A 17,876-nucleotide genomic window follows, 5' to 3' on the forward strand; every position below is an offset into this window, starting at 1 on the left:
ATCCTAAGAGTATCTCATTTCATCAAAGTTTTTCCAACAGAAAAATTAAAAGCATTGCTACAAAAATATGGAACATTGTCGGTAGGTATTTGGAAGTTGAGCTATCATGCTATCATTAGGGCCACATATAAATTATATGCTGCTTTTATCTTGATGCATGCTAATAAGCTTAAGGTTTTTGTTTTCATGTTTCAAAAATCTCACTGGAAATGGATTGACAATCTGAGGCCAAAAATTAGTGATAAGCTGACTTGAACAAAAGTGCCATATTTTTCATGTACGGAATTTTAGTGAAAAAATTCGATAAATAGCAATTAGTTTTATTTTTTAAAAAAGGTTGGATTAAACTAAAATCTCTTGATAAAAAAGAAGAAGAGAGGCATTCCTAATTTGGGCGAATGCTTACGGTAAATATTAATTTTATGATAGCACAAAAAATGTATCTAGAATTAAATTTGCTCTGTGTGACAATAAATTACTTGTCCTATAATATAAACTTAACATGATGTATTTTTTTATCTAATAATCTGCGGCCAATATTTTGATGTGAGGGGTTGGCTGGAGTAAAGGTTCCACCGAGGGAGAGTGAACCTAGAAGTGTCCATTAATTTTCCAAGAAAAAGTCAAGTGGTAGTTTGGGAGGAGGAGGGGTTGAGTGGTTAATAATTATTATAAGGAGGGATTGGGAGATTTGGGGGGAGAATAAGGCACCCAATCCCCCTCCGACCCTGCGGATTTAATCCCGGCACTATGTCGGAATAATGATGGTTAAGTGTGCCCCCACGAGTGCGTGCTAGCTGTCCCACGTGTCCCCCCAATTATGACCTTCACTACCCGACAACCCTTATCATGGGAGGGAGGGGGATATTTATATTTGAGAGAGAGAGAGCGCACCCCAGCCGAACTAGTCCGTACGAGGCTTATTCCCGTTCCCACGAGACCCGTATATGCCCATGGCCCTTTTATTCCGTCTCCCGAGAATAACACCTCCTCCCGTTCCAATTTATCCTCCCAAGTACATTTGGAACGCCGTGGTACCGTCGTGAATATATTGAAATATAGGGTTACTTGTACGTGAATTCCATGAACTTGCGGTTATTTTATTCCGCGCACGTGGAAGGAACGTGGAGTGCCGGGCGACGACGAGCACGACGCCAGCGAAGGGCACGTGCGAGCGCGGGGCCCCGCGGTCAAGGTACCGCAAATCATCGGAGATTTTTGTTGGTTCCTATTTTTATCTGGCTTCCTCGTTGCTTCACCTCAGGCCGAGGCGGTGGCCGTAAACCGTGGAATAGGAGAAAATCTAGTACGCTATACGTGGTGGCCTTTTGATTCAGCTGTGAGATTCGAGCGGACAGATCAGGACCGTTGCTTTGGGATGATGATTTAGGCCGGGTGGGCCCGTCTGACGCTTCACACGTGAAGGCATTCCTCGTCTAGAAATGGGAATCCAATGCTTGGGTGGGCCTTGTATTTAATAACCCGTTTTCCCATTGTACTGGTGCATTCCGAAACTGTTAGTCACTGTAGTAAAAATTATGACAACTGATATTTATCTCAAAAATAAGATAATTGCTGAAATAACAGGTATTATAACGATATTATAACGAAAAATACGAATAATAATGATAAATTAAGGATATTATCTTTCTTTTTATTTTTTATTAAATAAAATATTATTTTTTTTGGGGGTGGGGGGAGGGGGGATTGTAGAATCATTTTGGGAGAAATATTGAGAGAAAAATTAAAATTTTAAAAGAACAATATTTTATTTAAAGAAAATATAAGTAAAAATAATGACCGTTATTTATGTTATAATGGTCTGCTATAAAGAGAAATAATTAAAAAAAATACTCTCTTTATCTATTTTCATGTTATTTATCTCGATAATGTAATATAGGTTGTTTCGAACCACCATTATAACAATTATAATATTGTTACTTAAAATCACGTTCTTCGAGTTCCATATTGGACATATGCTAGAAGGATGGAAGTTAGTGTCATAGTATTGTAGACTAACTAGAATGTTCTAGTGAATGGATATATAAGCAAGATGGTTGGGAGCCAAAGATGAGAGGTAGCGAAGGCATGGACAATTATGATACTACAATTGATTACAACATCTTGTTGGCTTCGAGTGGTCCCTTAGATCATAATTGTGGAGTGACTCCAAACCTAGTCTCTTGATGGTCCAGTCGATGGTCAGAGGTTTAAACTTCCATTCATTAGGGTTGCAAATATTTTGAGGAAACGCTACTCTTTGCTGAGTAACAAAAAATTAGTCATGCACCTCATCCATAAATTAGCCTAACTTGATGATCAAACCAGATCTTAGGGCATGGACAATTTTATAACATTATTTTTTGGATTCAAAAAATAGATGAGTTATTTTTTTCGCCTTTGATGCCACTTTAAGGGCATATTATTTAATGTGGTCAATTGATATTGGCTGCACACTCTCATCAACTCCGCAAGGTTGGCAAGTTGATGTAGCTATGCATCCTATGTTTCTAGAGAAAATGATTAAATATGAGTAACCATGATGAACGACATATAGTAAAGTCAATGATTAATTATGATAACATATAGCCAAAATGTCCAACATGATTACGGTTGAATGATTACACTCGGTAATATCTTGGATCATGCTATCATGACACTTCCTAAACATGAATCCCAAATATATATAAATACATTGCACTCTTACTCAAGTTATATGCCTCCATGATCTGAAAGTAAAGCTGCTTTCATAACTTGCATGGTCTCCATAATCACTCTTCCAGAATGAGATAACACTGACAGGTCTTATGTCACCCATATCAACCTGTAAACCAATTTGATACGGAAATACAAGGTTCAGAATTGTCATTGTGGACCCCAACTCAGTCTGAACTTGACAATTACTGAGTAGTGCCACGAACATCTAACTAAACTTGGCTTGACCCAATATGATATAAACAACAACTTGGCTCAATGAATCTATAGAAAGCCATCTTTTCGACCAAAAAAACTATTTAGCAGTTAAAAAGGATGGATGGATGACATCTTGTTTGCACCCCATACCATGCAGTTCAAACTAGGATAGATGTAATGGCTTGAATCACACAATCTTGAGTTGTACTTTGAGTAATTTCCCTTTCCATAACATAACATAATATAGGATAATATATGATATATAGTGATATCTATTTTAATATTAAATGCAAAATTTCAGTGCCATTTTGCTCATTGCATGTGGCTGTTTACCTCTGTATTACTGTGATTACTCTCCTCATAAGTAAATATCTCACTAGGTTTGTTCTAACTTTTTTTTTTTTTTTTTTGCGCTAAGACGGGTAGATCATACTTGACGAGTACAGATGCATCCAATAAAATCAAAAAACAGAATACCTCGAAGTGCAAGGGATAATTCCCCATCACCAGCCCATAGGATACTACCAGAGTGATTGGCTACACAAGCAGCCACTCAATCTGTAGCCCTATTAGCTTCACGGAAAATATGCTTGGTCTAAAAGGCCCATCCGTCCCTCATCATTGTCCAAATATCTCGGAGCAAAGGGTGGACGCAACCATTACCCCTTGAACCTTCCGGATCCAACTGATGATAGTGGTCGAGTTCCCCTTCAGGACGATGGAGCTGGCTCCTAAAATACACCGGACGTGATGAAGGCCCGCCCAAGCGGTCTGCAACTCCGCAGCCGAAACCGATATTTCGAAGAGAAATGCATATTTTAAAATTGAGTGCATATTTGTTAAATATAAAAATTTAACAGAGTCATTCATGATATCTCCCACACCAATTGCATGTGCCAGAGAGACTTTAAATATATAAAGTGACAAGCAGAATGAGTATTGGTGATACTGATGCTTAGTTTGTCTGTTTTCTGACCCAGCTGGGTATATACAAAGCTTGCATGTTGGAGGCTTTGGATTCCATATGATTAGTGGGGATAATATAAAATGTGGAATGTAATCCCATGTCTCTAAGCATTATTCAAATCCAAGCCAATCTATCCCTTATCAAGTGTTTAGTATATAATAAGAATGATTACTTTTTAAAATACCTTCTCACTGCTATTCCTCAGTCATGCTGCATTCCCACACGTACTGCATCATTTCTAAAACCATTGCTTTCAATGATGCTGTCGCGCTGGCTTCTGCGACCGCATGGATTTTATTCGTTATTTTATCTTGATATAGCGGACTGCGGGGTGCCTCCTGGGATTTCATGTCTAACGAATGAAAGCTTAATTGAACAACGACCGTTTCTTTCTACGCCAAAAACCTTTTTTTTAAAATAAAAAAAGAGTTAATTTAAATTAGATTTTTTTAATATGAATACCTCTCTAAATATTAAATTTTATATAAATATATTTTTAAATTAATATTTGCATGTATGCTTTTATAAAATACTTGTTTTGTTATTCTACTCTTTTTTATTCATATTTTTATGTATATACCCACGCCATCTAATGCGGTTAAAAAATTAATAGTTTCAAATTAAAATGATTAAAATATTCTTAATTTGTAGATGTGTAAAAAAAAGACATTTATAGGGCGATCGCGATGGAGGACAAAAAAATAATTTCAAAATTCTATTTTATTTTTAATTAAAATAAATATAGTTTTTATTAATGGTGTTAGAAGAATGGTTATATTAGAGGCATTTGTACAAAAACGGTATTTTATGAAGGTATAAAAATAAATATAAATTTTAAAAGAATATTCACACGAATTTGAATTTTCAGAAGGATATTTATATAAAAAATCTATTTAAATTTTAGATATTTTCGATTAAAAGCATGATGCAATAACCATCTTTCTTTCAAAAAAGAAAAAGGAATAACAGTTATGTAACTATCTTGCTCCGGCAAGAATGCTTCAGAAACATTTTGGTTGCTAGGTTTTGTCTGATATATAAAATCTTCTCTTTTTTGCTTTGAGAGAGAGAGAGAGAGAGAGAGAAAGATGGCAGATCTATACAAGACAAATAATCCACATGCTAATACTTATAAATGCAAGCCAAAACCTCTGTAGGGACATTGCCCAATATTCACCTATATATATGATTGGTATTAGTTCTATAAACATAGAGAAAATTATATGTTTTTGAGAGAGGGATTTGTTCTATGAGCATTGAAGTCAAGTGAAGGCTCTTATTATGAATTTTTTCATTGGGACACGATCATAATGCATCTTTTTTCAGTTCATTATATGGATTTGCAGATGAAACAATGCGTTTAATGTCTGACCACCCTTTACTTAGGCTGATGTATGAGATATGGAAACCTCCATTAGAAGGTCAAGGGAGTTGATTATCACAAAGAAAAGGGGTGGTTGAGGTATTTTTTAATAGGTATCGCTGGCAGTTTCGCTAAAGAAAACTCAACCAATTAACACATGCCGTAAGCTGCTGTAAAGTTATGAGAAATCCTATCAGATTGATTCAATTGTGCTCAAAGAATTTTTTTAATTGAATTGTATGGATAGAATGGCTCGAGCCTATTCTTTAATCATTCTCTTTTTCTTTTTTTTTTTGACTTTTTAATAAGTCTGATGAGGTGCCAGGGAACCAGATTTGAGATCTAATTACACCTTCCATAAATTTGGGAACATGCTCCATCAATGCATGGCTGGTACAAAATTGATGTGATCATTAGAAGTGCGGGTGAAAGGTCCATCACAGCCTTCTCTGAGTTTAGGCTGTCATCATAACTTCATTTTTGACTGTCTCGTAACTTTTGATAAGAAAGAAGTTGAAATGATCTATATTTCATAACATAATATGAACTCTCCTAACCACAGCATGAAATATATAAACCCTACAAACCACCTCCCTATTCATTTACCTAGAAGTGAGATGTTTGACGAATAAAATAGTGATATTATATGCCCAGATTGAATGTAAAACCAAAACAGAGTTTGGTTTAAGTTTTGGCCAACCTTGAACCAAATCATTTACGCCTGCTTGCAATGTTCCACTATCTTGATCAGACCAATAAAAACTTAGTGAGTACTGAATTATAATGGAATGGAAAATTGCCCAAATCAGTTACCAAACTGGTTTCCAACTCGACGTGGCGCACCATGGATGACCCAACTCCACATCAAACACCCGGGAATCACACCAATCTCCACATAAAGTCATACCATGTCACTTGCAAACTAGTTTGGTTGTTGCTTTGGCCCCCCTTGAAATACTCTAATAGAACATAGTTTGGAAGAACAAGGCAAGCCTTAACATAATGCTTGCGCAATTTCCTATTTTAAATGGCCAATAATTTTGTTCATCTTATACTACAGCATCTGCAAAGGATGTAATAACGAAAAACTTGGCAAAGGATACAGTGACCATGATGAATGAAACTGCCCGAAAGACACCTTGCCTTCTGAAAAAAGAGCTGTTTCACAGAAACAAAAATTTGTTTGGCATGTCAGATATTGCTCTACTTTGAACCTTTCTATTCTGTTCTACTATTTTAAACTTGTTTCACTGTAAATGTTGCATATACACTATCCTGAAACAACTAGCATTTCAAAGTCCCAATGAACATGGTCAATGCCCTTCCAATGATGCCAAAACAGGCTTGTGGGATCTCTACCATTATTGCATGCAGGTGAGGTTCTCCTGATTAGGTGAACTATAACAATGACCTTCTGGGACAGCTTTGCAGGTCATTCAGTTCTGGGGACTTCCAGTCCTTGATTGCAGAAAGAAGAGACTGGTTAGGCATCAAATCTTTATTGGGCAATGGTAAATTTGACATTCGAGACTTGTCATTTCTCCTGAGCCAGGTCTCAAACGCATTTCAGTTGTATGTATACCCATCAGAAGCAATGCAGGGATCATCCATCACTCTCTGTACAAAAGTTCAGGTAAATTGGTTTAGGTCAACTATAAGAATATATCTTATTTCATTTGAAGCAGTTAAATACTAAAATTGAATATAAATAGTCTCAATGATAACATGGACAACTTAAAAAAAAAAAACATCAGCCCATGTCATATGGTATCAATAGTATGGAAAAAAATTTCTCAAACACTGCAGTTTTTTTCATTAACATTTTACCTAATGACAATGTGGCATATCCACGGGCCTTGTAATACATCACATGGAAAACTGCAAAGTAATCTAAGATATTCAATTCAGCTCATATGATTCTTCCTTTTTCAGGAACACATGGATCAGCTTGGAGAATATTGTTAAACTTCAGGTCCTGATGCAAATAAGTTGATGAGACCTCGGCATACTTGTACAGAGACTTGGCATGCTTGAAGGATCTCGCCGTCCAAGTTCCAGACACTTTCATCATGTGATGAAACAAAGGTAAATGCAGGTGTCTGTAGAAAATAAATGATTACTTTTGAGGCAACACAAAAAAAGGCAAATAAAACTAAAAGTTAACATACTTTATGATGTTCCACAAAATCAAAATTTAGAGGGTCCGACCCGCTCCTTGTAAGCCGAGTAAGATGCCTGCAGAATACCACTCACCGGTTAGATAAATTTGCCAGCAATCGATTAAAGATAAGCACCTGTTAAACTATCATTTTTCGGTGAATGGGGCTCTTCAACAGTTTTAGAAAAATGTGTAGCTATTTCAATACAAGCATATCCAGTTAAGCAGCATCAAAAGAAGCTCTCTCAGTCTATTTTAGTTATAATTCAAATTTTCCCTAAGGAAATAACTTACTCCCTAGTTCAATTTACTGATGCCCTAATGCTACTTATGGTTGGGAAAGTTGCACCAATGGAAATCAAGTCTCCGCCACGTGGACTAGGAGGAATTATGTTAGGGTCAGAACAATTCATGTAATTCTCTATTGTTTATATTATAAGAAAATAAAAGAGGAAGTCTATAGCAATAAACAATAAATAACCATGAAAGGTAAATGTAATGCATAGCATATAGCCTCGGAGTCAGAAATGCAAACTGAAGTGGGCTGTTGTAGTAATTGCTTCCATAGTCACTTCGCATAGGCTTCAAACATAAATGCACAGATTATATGAATATGACTTGCAAATGAAACATAAGGAATCCAAGAGGTATACAAAGTAAAAACATAGCATCCTCAGCAATCAACTTGAACTTGGAGAAATCAATGTAAAGAACATTGCCATCATGAAAAAGCTTCATAAAAAATCAAATCAGTGATAAAATAAAAAAAATAAAGAAGCAAGCATGGACTCCATTTTATATCTTAGCCAACATTCACCAAAGAATATCACTGTTACCTGGACTGTTGTGTCCAGCTCCAAGAATCTCTCGTGCCACATATCGGCTATCATACATGCAACTAACAACTTACAAACTAATTGAATTTTGTGATTGTAAATTTTACAGATCAATGGAGAGAGGCTTCTGTCAATTAGTCCAACACAATTCTTCACTGAATTCTACTGCTAGAAATAGGATTTTGTTGTTATCGGAAATCGGTGAAGGGAGGAATTATTAATGATGATTTATAGATTGTCATATATGTTTTGTATCTAGAGCTAAATTTGGAGTTATAAGAAAATTTTGTATTTCTATATGAATACTATTGCTAAGCTAGATAGTGAAGTATTTACAAGATAGCATGGCACCTACCTTAATAGCACCTTTTTTCATCATTGTTGAAGCTAAAATCCTTAAAGTGTAATGTAGCAAATGAGTAACCTTACATTAATGATTTGTACTTGCAACCACTTCCTAAAATCAATGAAAGCATAAATAATTTGCTACTGTTACATCATTCAACATGCACAAAGTAAATTATTTGAACATATCAAGAATGACATGAATTAATGATTCCTAAGCCAAAATCTAACTGCAGACTCGATTCACAAAATTTCATGCTTCAGCAAAATGTGTTGGTGCAAGTTCCACTCATTGCCAGCTTTTCTTGTCGGCATATAACAAGTAGAATTGTATTATGTTAATGTCACGATTAGGCAAATTACCATAAGTAGTATGGACGAGGACAATCTTTGACAAGTATAAGATGAAGAAAGCCATCAGCAAGGTGTGCATCAGCCACCAAACCATCAGGAGCTCTTTCATTACGACATGAAATAATTGCCGCCCCAACACTAAGGAAGCGTCCCTTAGATTGCAGCCATCTTGAATTCTCAGAATGAATATTGGGGCTAGTGATGGCTCTATTTGAAGGAAACTGAGCAGAATTTTTAGGCTCATTACAGACAGCGCAGTTCATACGGCAAATCACTCTGTTAGAATTTTGTCGAGAAAGTTGTGATGATTGTGTTTTATTTCCTCCAGTATGTGTTATGCCAGTCAGTGGGTCAAATTTTCCAGTTTCCAGAAAAGCTATTTCCGCCTCATATGATCTGAATAAAAAAGCAAAGGTGATTATCAGAAGTGCAGTGCAACCAGCAGTCAATTGAAGTTATAAAATGCATGCTACAGTGATCATTTAAGAATAACCTGTGTTCCAGAAACACCTTTGTCCCAGCAATATCATAACGTACAGGGCCCATCCAACGATATTTTTCACTCTCCTTAATGACATCTCCATAAAATCCATACCTATTTATAGACCAAAGAGATTCCTTAAAAAGAAACATCTTATATATTTAGTTATTAAAATAAAGAAAACAATTTATTGCATGAGAAGATAGTCTTGTTAACAACTGTTTCAGAAAGGTAATTTCTTGATGCAGAGGATTTCAAACAAACAAATTGAGATGAACTGGTATTCCAGTTTTTTCAGTTTATTTCTGTAACTATTTGTCAGGCAAAATATAATGCAGAATCCAAGTCCCAAAGAAGTGCAGGGGAATAAGATCAAGCGGTATAAATGAGGGGGACAAAAATATTTGACACTACAACCTGTTTATCATTTTCTGCAATACAAGGAACCACAAAGTCAAATTGTCAAGCCTACATGATTCATGGCAGTTTGTTGGATATTAGAAAGCATATAGGATTCCAGGACAGATCAGCCATTATGTGTCCTTCCATGCATGCATATGTGTATGGCTACTCAGTGAATGGTAGTACTTGCCACAAAATGTAGAATTTTCTTGACATATCACATCAGAGACATATATAGGCAACCCATCATAACTTCCGAGATATGTGTACTATCACATTACTTTAACCTCATCAAATGGCGGGGTCGAATATATTGGAATCTCAAATATGGTGAATATGAAAATATTAGCCACTTAAATAGGCACTTGAAATTGACCATATCTGCAACATGTTGCCAATACATACCATCATACTTAAATTCCAATGCAATAGAAACAAGGGAACATATTTGCCTGCACTCTGTAAAATCTTTCAGACAATGAAGAGAAATTGTATCATCTTGGCCGCCTATATATTTTCCATGAAATAGCTTAGATCAATCTATCAAGGAAAATAAACATGTACTAATTCACATAATTTTAAATTTTATATGACCTAAAGACCACGGTATGTTCCTCTGATTATAATGCAAAACTGACAAAATTGCTACACTGAGACGAAGTTACAATAGTTGATATACAATTCTGAAGTCAGTTTCTGCCTACTCGCAAGACTATCATCCCATAGAACACATTTTCTAAAACTAGAACAAGAACCTGTGATGCGAAAGAAACTTCAAATCTATACTACATCCAGTATCCTATTCATATCAATTTAAGTTTCCTAATGGAAAGAAGCCTATATCAGAAATAAACATGCAATTTTTATAACCATCTCATTTAGGAAAACAAGTAGTAAGACATAGGCATGTCAGTAAACGTATTTGGAGTGGCCATCATAACTTGAGTTATTTACGGACCATGCTTGTGAAAGTAGGCACTATAGATTAGAGTCACTACCGTAAATCTAAATTTACTTGATGATGAAGGAATACCGAGATGCCTAAATTTACTTGATGAAGTAATACCGAGATGCCTCCACCTGCCTAGTACACATAGATCGAATAACTGAACTTAGAATTTTGACTTTTGGATATCAAACTGATAAAAATGTTTAACTTCAGACGTATATCTGCTAGGTTCACTTTCCATACCTTTCATAACTACCGCATCCCCTACCACAGAATCATAGTTCAAAACCTTGCTAGGTCAACTTGAAACTTGGCCGAGTCGAAAGTCGACTCAACTCTGAAGATTTCAAGATGACTCAGCAGGTGATTGGCTGATTTGCCGAGTTACTTGGAACTTGATTTGAGCAAGTTCCGCTCAGTCAACCATCTGATGATAGTGTTACCGTGTTTTTAACTTTATGCATTTCATAAACTTATGCTAGGCAAGTAGCATGAAAGTAAACACTAACAAGATCTGGGGTGACTTTATCGTTACATAAAATAAATGGGATTTTATGGATCTAGGATTATTATATTTCCTTAAAATAAGGTGAATTGATGTTTATTTAGTACATGTAAACTTTTGCAATATTTTATAACACTTGCATATGTTAATAAATTTTATTATCCATTCTTGATATGCAAGATTCAGTGGGTGCTCAGCCAAGCCATCAGTCAACTTGACTTGGCTGACTTTTGAGTCCAGTTGGGTTTTTGGATTTTCGAACTAGCTTACATAAATCAAATCAAAGTATAAATAGCATACCCTGCAAAAGAAGCTGCATAGCGTACGTAAGGCAAATCCATGGATGAAGGGCTAGTTTTCCATCTGACCACCTGAGCTATATCAAGTGATATCCTCTTGCCAAGGATAATGTGCAAAGCAGATGTTACAGGATCTCGCATGCCAGTAGTACTGCAAAAACAGAAAGCAACTCTCTCTCTCTCTCGTAAAAGTACTATTAAAAATTCAAAATGATTAATTTAAGATTCATTTAAATCAATTGTCAGTTAAGTGAGTTCAGATTAACTGCATAACTCCAGAAAAAAAAAGCATGGATAAGGCATGCAAGAATTAAGGTTTATTTGTTAAAATAAAAGTGAACGAGGACTAAGAAAACATACTTGAAGCTTCCTAGGTGAAGATGAGGTCAAAACCCTCATCTACATAGAACATGATAAACTATGGAATGAAGCAACCATCATCCACACTCAATTTAAAATTCTGAAACGAAGATACCTGATCACAATAGCATCAGTTGAGCCGGCTGGAATTATTCCAAGTCTAAACCAATCATTTGGGAAGGAAATTACAGGATTTTGATCTGCACAGTAGCCGTGGTGATCTTGTCATTCAGTGCTGGGAAAATTAGGTGCAACTACTGCTGTCTTGAAGAAAAAAGAAAACTTGTTCTGTGCAGTCAATTACTTTAATATGTAAAGTTAAATCAGTATGTACTAACCTGTGTTACACGGTCCACATTTATTTGCTGTATTCGAAACCAAAATATTTGTTAGGGCCTGAATTGTTGCAGTGAGTATTGATTCTAGTACTGGATTTCCAATAGCAAATAAACTAGTAGTTACATACTGAATTTTGAGATGCCCAGTCCATTAGATTCTGAAGTTAAGAGAAGAGGTTCATGATCATCACTTTTAGAAGAAGTCTCAGTAGACGAGCCATTTTTGTCGTTATAATAGGCTCTACCATTATTATTGCTATTATTTCCAAAAATTTGGTCCTTTTCATCATTTACAGAATAACTAAACTCTGTTGGAGCTGGTGGATAAGGAGCCTTGTGCCTTGAGGAAAGAATGCCATTCAGAACTTCATTAAAGAGACCATCACCCCCCTGAGACAGCATTGGATCAACATATTTCAGGAAACTATAAAAGAAACAAAATAGAATGGTGTAACACCTAGTTTTAAAATAAAGAACCCATATGAGAACTTTCTTTTCTGTGCATGACCTTATCTCGGCAGCATCATAATTCATTAGATCTTAGATCTGGTAGTTTGTCACTTTAATACATAAGTAAAACATGGATTCGCTTCCAGTTACATAAAATGTCTCAAAGTTCTGCATGTGCTATTTATTAGTGGAGCCTGCACATTGTAAGCTAGCAAATAGATTAAGCTCCTAACTAGGTTACTATAAGTCGGAGTTTTAAAGTTTGGCATAAAGCTAAGCTATATTTAACATTCATACTGTGTTAAACATAAAAGGGCTATTGCAAAGGTTTTGTACAGGCTGCACTGTGAGTCTGTGATCTCTGTCCTAGCTAAAGGGTGGGAATGAGTGAGTGCTATATGTGTTCATCTCGCCCGGATTATCTGTTGCTTACCACATATACATGAACCATCATGGAAGTTATCAGACAATTCTGTTGGGACTCACATATTAGCTCTATCATCTTAATGTTACATTTGGTCAAGCTTAAAGATGATTTAGTGGGTTGATTTGATTACCTATTCAAGTTTTGGGGAAATATTTTACAAAGATACAAGAATTTATTGAGCAAACACCAAAGTGGCACACAAGTTTCACCAACCATATCAAGCTAATATGTGAAGCCATATGGGAAAAATGGTTTGAGTCAAGGACGGTTCCGGCCGACTCGAGCCATACTGGTGGCTCTCCGGTACAGTTCCGGCAACGAAAACAAGACCCGTTGCTGGAGCCGGAGAAGGAGAAGGAAAGAGAGAGCGAGCGGGGGAGGGAGGGAGAGGGAGAAGTGGCAGAGGCCGCCCAGTACCGGTTCCTCCGACCTTGGTTTGAGTGCTCAAGTTATATATCTATATCCATAATCATGACCAACAAGCCTTCTCCCAACTACTTGAGATCAGTTTTATCAGTTACCTATTTTCAGAAAAGGCTAACTCTTCTTTTATTATCTTCATAACTTTCCCACAACTTCCATCTCATGTAATACTCCCATTCCCTCTTTCCAAACCCCCAATGCAATTCATACTCATCCTCTTATAATAGGGCATCCTCAAGTCATTGCAGCAAATGCCAACATCTCAGCCAAGCATGTCCAAGTGCAACTCACACTTTTATGTCTAGGACTTCGCAGGGACATCATGATCGTGCTTATGGGTATGCCCCTCATCATGATTACTTTTACTTAGTTGAGGGCTCCAAAAAAAAAAAATCCAAAACTAAAATCCCAATCTAACATCATCCAGAAAAACATAAAAATCCACCAAGTCCCGGTGTCACAAAAAATTGAAGAAAATCACAAGAGAAACATTTAAAACAGCAAAAATAGAGCTATAGTCCAGCCTCAACACCAACCAGCTGCATATGTTTTCCTATGAACACCAAGCCATGAAAGGAACCATGTTCAAGAGAAAATGCCTTCTTTTTTGAACAATCTGCCATTCATCGACAACAAACCGTCTCCACCAACGGAGGGTAATAAACATGCCCATGAAAAGTCAAAATATAAGAGAAGAGTTGCATATGCTTCAAAGGAGAAATTACACACCAAAAGGGCCCACAAGCTTTCATTTGCATCAAGGTTCGTCGAACCGTCCCAAATCGCTTGGGATGGGGCATACCATAACATACCAATGTGGAAACATGTTGGTAAGGCCTCTCAATTTGGTCATAGGTCCGAACGATTTTGCTCAAGTTTGAGTGGCTTCAAGCAGTTTCAGGAACAAACTAGGTTGAACCAGTTCCTTTACTATTTAAATACCTCTTTGATCACAACCCTAGCCTTTGTTCTCTTGCCTCTCTCTCTCTCTCTCTCTCTCTCACGCTCACAAGTGTACCACCCTGGCCGATCCCTCTTTCACAAGCACACAACAATGACAATGGCAAAGATCGCCAATTCCTCGATTATCTCGGCCTCAGTGCCAACCCCATCGGGTACCCCCCCTCTCTCCCACTATTGCACTCTCGATCGATGGAAAAACAAAAACAAGAAGAAGAATAGAAGAGGTTTTTGGGTGTAATGGTGCCCTACTAGCACAGTTGAGCATATCGTGTGCCGGTACAATGTCGTGCTGATACCATACCAACCCTAGTACCTTGTCAGCATGGGTCTCAGCACTAGTTCGACTACCCTCGTTTGTAATAAAACTTAAGTTCCCCCGTAGGCTTAGTTGACGGTTCCTTGAAGTACCCTTGAGTCATCACTTCATAATAATGATATGCCACCTCAAGATTTGAATACACGGTGGACTTTTTTCCCCTAATTGGTTTTATAAAAACCTGATGTTGTTCCACTACCCAACAATAAAGCATAAAAAATCACACTAGCAATGCATTCGTTTATAACATGGCCAAAAAAATGAACCAAGCCCACCAAATAAGTGTTAGTGTTAACCAAAGTGTAATAAAGCTGTAACATCCAGGAAGCTTGAATATTTGGTAAAAGAATGCATATTAGATTAGGGAATTGGTTGTTGCCTCTAATTATGTATTGTAGAAGTAAATGGGATTGCCAATGAACTCTACAAACAGTGTTATCTAAGAATTCATGTTTCTTGTTGATGATAGATTGGTCATGAACTTCAGCTGAAAAAATAAAGAATCTATTTTATTATCATAGTCTTTTGAAATTTCATTCTGATTTCAATTTATAATGTTCTAAAACACTTTCGAAGCACAATAATTTGAATGACAAATAAAATATCTATCAAGATAGAAAGCTAATTATGAAAAAGACAATAACCAACCAAAACAAGATTTATGAAAAGTTTAAAAAGAATATACCATATGATAACATGTAAGCTAGTGACGTACCACAGCAACAATGCCATCAAAAGAACTAAGTTCTCTGTCTGATAAAGATGATATTATATCAAATGCATGCCCTGCCCTCTTAGTCACTGTCACCTGAAAAAAGCACAGAAACTATGTAAATCAAAATACTGTGATGGAAAAACCACCATCTATGCAAGCAAAGTTCACTATAATATAAAAATATTAAATAAATTTTGTTGGACTCTGTTTATAGAATGTTTATGTTTCAATTTGAAGTCATGAAAGCACTCTATTCACCTTTGTTTGTACTTTAGCACGGGAAAATATAGGAGCAACCATTTCCCAAGTTTTGTTTCCTTTTCCTTTCCCACATAGTGGATGTACAAAGACCTACAGGAAGTTAGTTCCTGTATCAAAAACCTCAGGGACTAAAAAAAGAACATGTCTTAATTGAAGTATGGACTCTACCAAAAGACTCTTTGGCCTTCCCGCTCCATCTTTTATATAAGCATTTATATCTTCCACCCACATTTGGCATTTCTGCAAATCCTCGTGCCCGAAAGTGTACTCAGAAAGAACCCAAGGAGAACGGCATGTTTTGGGTTTATGGAATCCATGCACCACAAACCGGTACATCTGCATGAGCAAAGCAGCACTTAAGAATATAAAGCAGTGAACACTGCAGCAGTAACAGTCAAGAAAGTCAAAAATTGTCAGGAACAAGTAATACATGTCATAAAAAACAAGCCTTCTCTCAGCTACATGTGATCAGCACTAAGAAAGAGACAGGATGCATGACACAAAGCTTTTATTGAAATATTCTAACCTCGGAGCTTCTGCCCAAAAGAAACCCGCCAGAATTCCAGGCAGGGTCATGAATCAAGCCTCGATCAATTAACTCTACAGCATAGACATTTGAAAATTTGATCTCGGTTTCAATCTTTGAATGACGTTTCATGCACAAGCACGAAGATACAACTGAACCCTGAAAAGCATGACAAAGTCAAAACACAATATCGAGCTAAAACAAGGATGGATAATAGCTATTATATAAGAAAAAATAATTCCAAACTAAAAATAATATAACACAAGAGTTATTTGCAAACTCCTTATAAACTTACCAAAGCTATTGATCAAACGTCAAATTAAACTACAGTAATTTCCAAAATATGTGCGCATATGTTAGTGAATTACAGTTCATCTTTCAAAATGAAAAAAATCTTGGGCAATAAAGGCAGCAAAAGCCAACTATATGCTAGAAGCCCAATGATAAAACTACTCGGTTCAATCATACATTAAATATTCATAAGAACTAAACATATGCCATTTGCAGGTTTAGTGTCTATCACATTAGGCATTGATAAGTCACAGAACAGTGGAAAAGGCATCCAGTATTGTTCATATATCAGTCAGTACTCAACATGGTATAGTCAAGTATGTCAAAAACCCACATATATCCAACACAAAAGAAAAGATATGCAAGGTGGCTTATAGAACGCAAAGAAACACTGAGGAAATTTGGATGTTTCTTAGTTAAGCTGACTGGAGAAATAATATATCCCTTGGTTCAGCCAGCTCTACTATAATATCTAAAATCAAAGGATAAAAACAAAAGAACATTGACAGGAATTAAAGGTGAAAAAGTGGGATTCTTCTCTCTCAACACAAAACATCCAAAAATCCTATTTAGGATACAATACTTTAAATCTCCTCTTATTTGTTTCCTGTGAATTGGATTTATTCTCTATTCTAGCAAAAGGATATATTGTTACCCAGCTTCAGTACAACGAAGACTACAAACCAAGCCAAGATGTGCATCTGGATAAAATAGGAGAACTTTGTTTGAGGCCATTTCGAGACTCCAAACAGAATTTATGTCTAGACTCTAATTTGATGATAGAATCGATACGGGGTTCACCAAATCAACAGAACAATCAAACAGAAAAAGAATCAAAAAATTCAGAATCTTTCCATGATCTAGTTTTTATCATAAATCCGTTTAAAAATTTCCTGTTTAAACCGAGATTATAATAAAAAAGAAGGAAGATATGTGATTTCTTAAAGAATATACCCGGTGGAGGAGTTTCCAGGACAAGCCGTAGGGATCAAGGGTGACGACAACCTCGCCGACCTGATCCAGAAACAGCGTCGAGCGCAAGACCTTCCCGTTCCTTTCCATGGATGGAAGAGAAGGGGAGATTTACGATCAGCTCTACGTCAAGGTCGCAGGAGAAGAAGGAGGCGACCTTTCTTCCGTGGAGCTGATATTATTTTGGGGCCCGATAACGTGGGCCCATTCTCCCTCTATGTATGGGCCAATGAGTTCCCCGCGTCTCCACGCCCTTGCGTCG

General features: G+C 36.6%; 1 protein-coding gene across 3 annotated transcripts; it reads right to left on the reverse strand.

The window, feature by feature from the left end:
* Positions 1-6,357: 6,357 nt before the first annotated feature.
* On the reverse strand, positions 6,358-17,793 carry LOC103711671 (ceramide kinase). Of its 3 annotated transcripts, XR_604805.4 has the most exons (14): positions 17,597-17,792; positions 16,352-16,510; positions 15,994-16,161; positions 15,823-15,915; positions 15,565-15,657; positions 12,399-12,660; positions 12,271-12,297; positions 12,048-12,132; positions 11,574-11,723; positions 9,430-9,531; positions 8,946-9,332; positions 7,412-7,478; positions 7,071-7,342; positions 6,358-6,860 (listed from the first exon to the last, which is right to left on the reverse strand). XR_604805.4 is itself a non-coding variant. In XM_008797916.4 (13 exons), the coding sequence occupies exons 1-13, from the start codon at positions 17,702-17,704 to the stop codon at positions 7,205-7,207; spliced, it is 1,839 nt and encodes a 612-aa protein (XP_008796138.1). In that variant the 5' UTR covers positions 17,705-17,793; the 3' UTR covers positions 6,914-7,204. The 3 variants fall into 3 exon arrangements, 1 of the variants encoding a protein (XP_008796138.1); XR_001879721.3 differs by lacking the exon at positions 12,271-12,297; XM_008797916.4 differs by lacking the exon at positions 6,358-6,860 and having other exon boundaries at positions 6,914-7,342; positions 17,597-17,793.
* Positions 17,794-17,876: the final 83 nt, after the last annotated feature.

This window comes from Phoenix dactylifera, chromosome 5, assembly GCF_009389715.1.
Source record: "Phoenix dactylifera cultivar Barhee BC4 chromosome 5, palm_55x_up_171113_PBpolish2nd_filt_p, whole genome shotgun sequence".
Lineage (NCBI taxonomy): Eukaryota > Viridiplantae > Streptophyta > Magnoliopsida > Arecales > Arecaceae > Phoenix > Phoenix dactylifera.

Excerpts from the sequence above, each read along its gene's own strand:
- LOC103711671 (XM_008797916.4), bottom strand. The coding sequence starts at position 17,704 with ATGGAAAGGAACGGGAAGGTCTTGCGCTCGACGCTGTTTCTGGATCAG. Across the intron at positions 12,661-15,564 it reads TTGATGGCATTGTTGCTGTG|GGGGGTGATGGTCTCTTTAA; the intron begins GTACGTCACTAG and ends ATGCTGTCTCAG. Across the intron at positions 9,333-9,429 it reads AAGGTGTTTCTGGAACACAG|ATCATATGAGGCGGAAATAG; the intron begins GTTATTCTTAAA and ends TTTTTTATTCAG.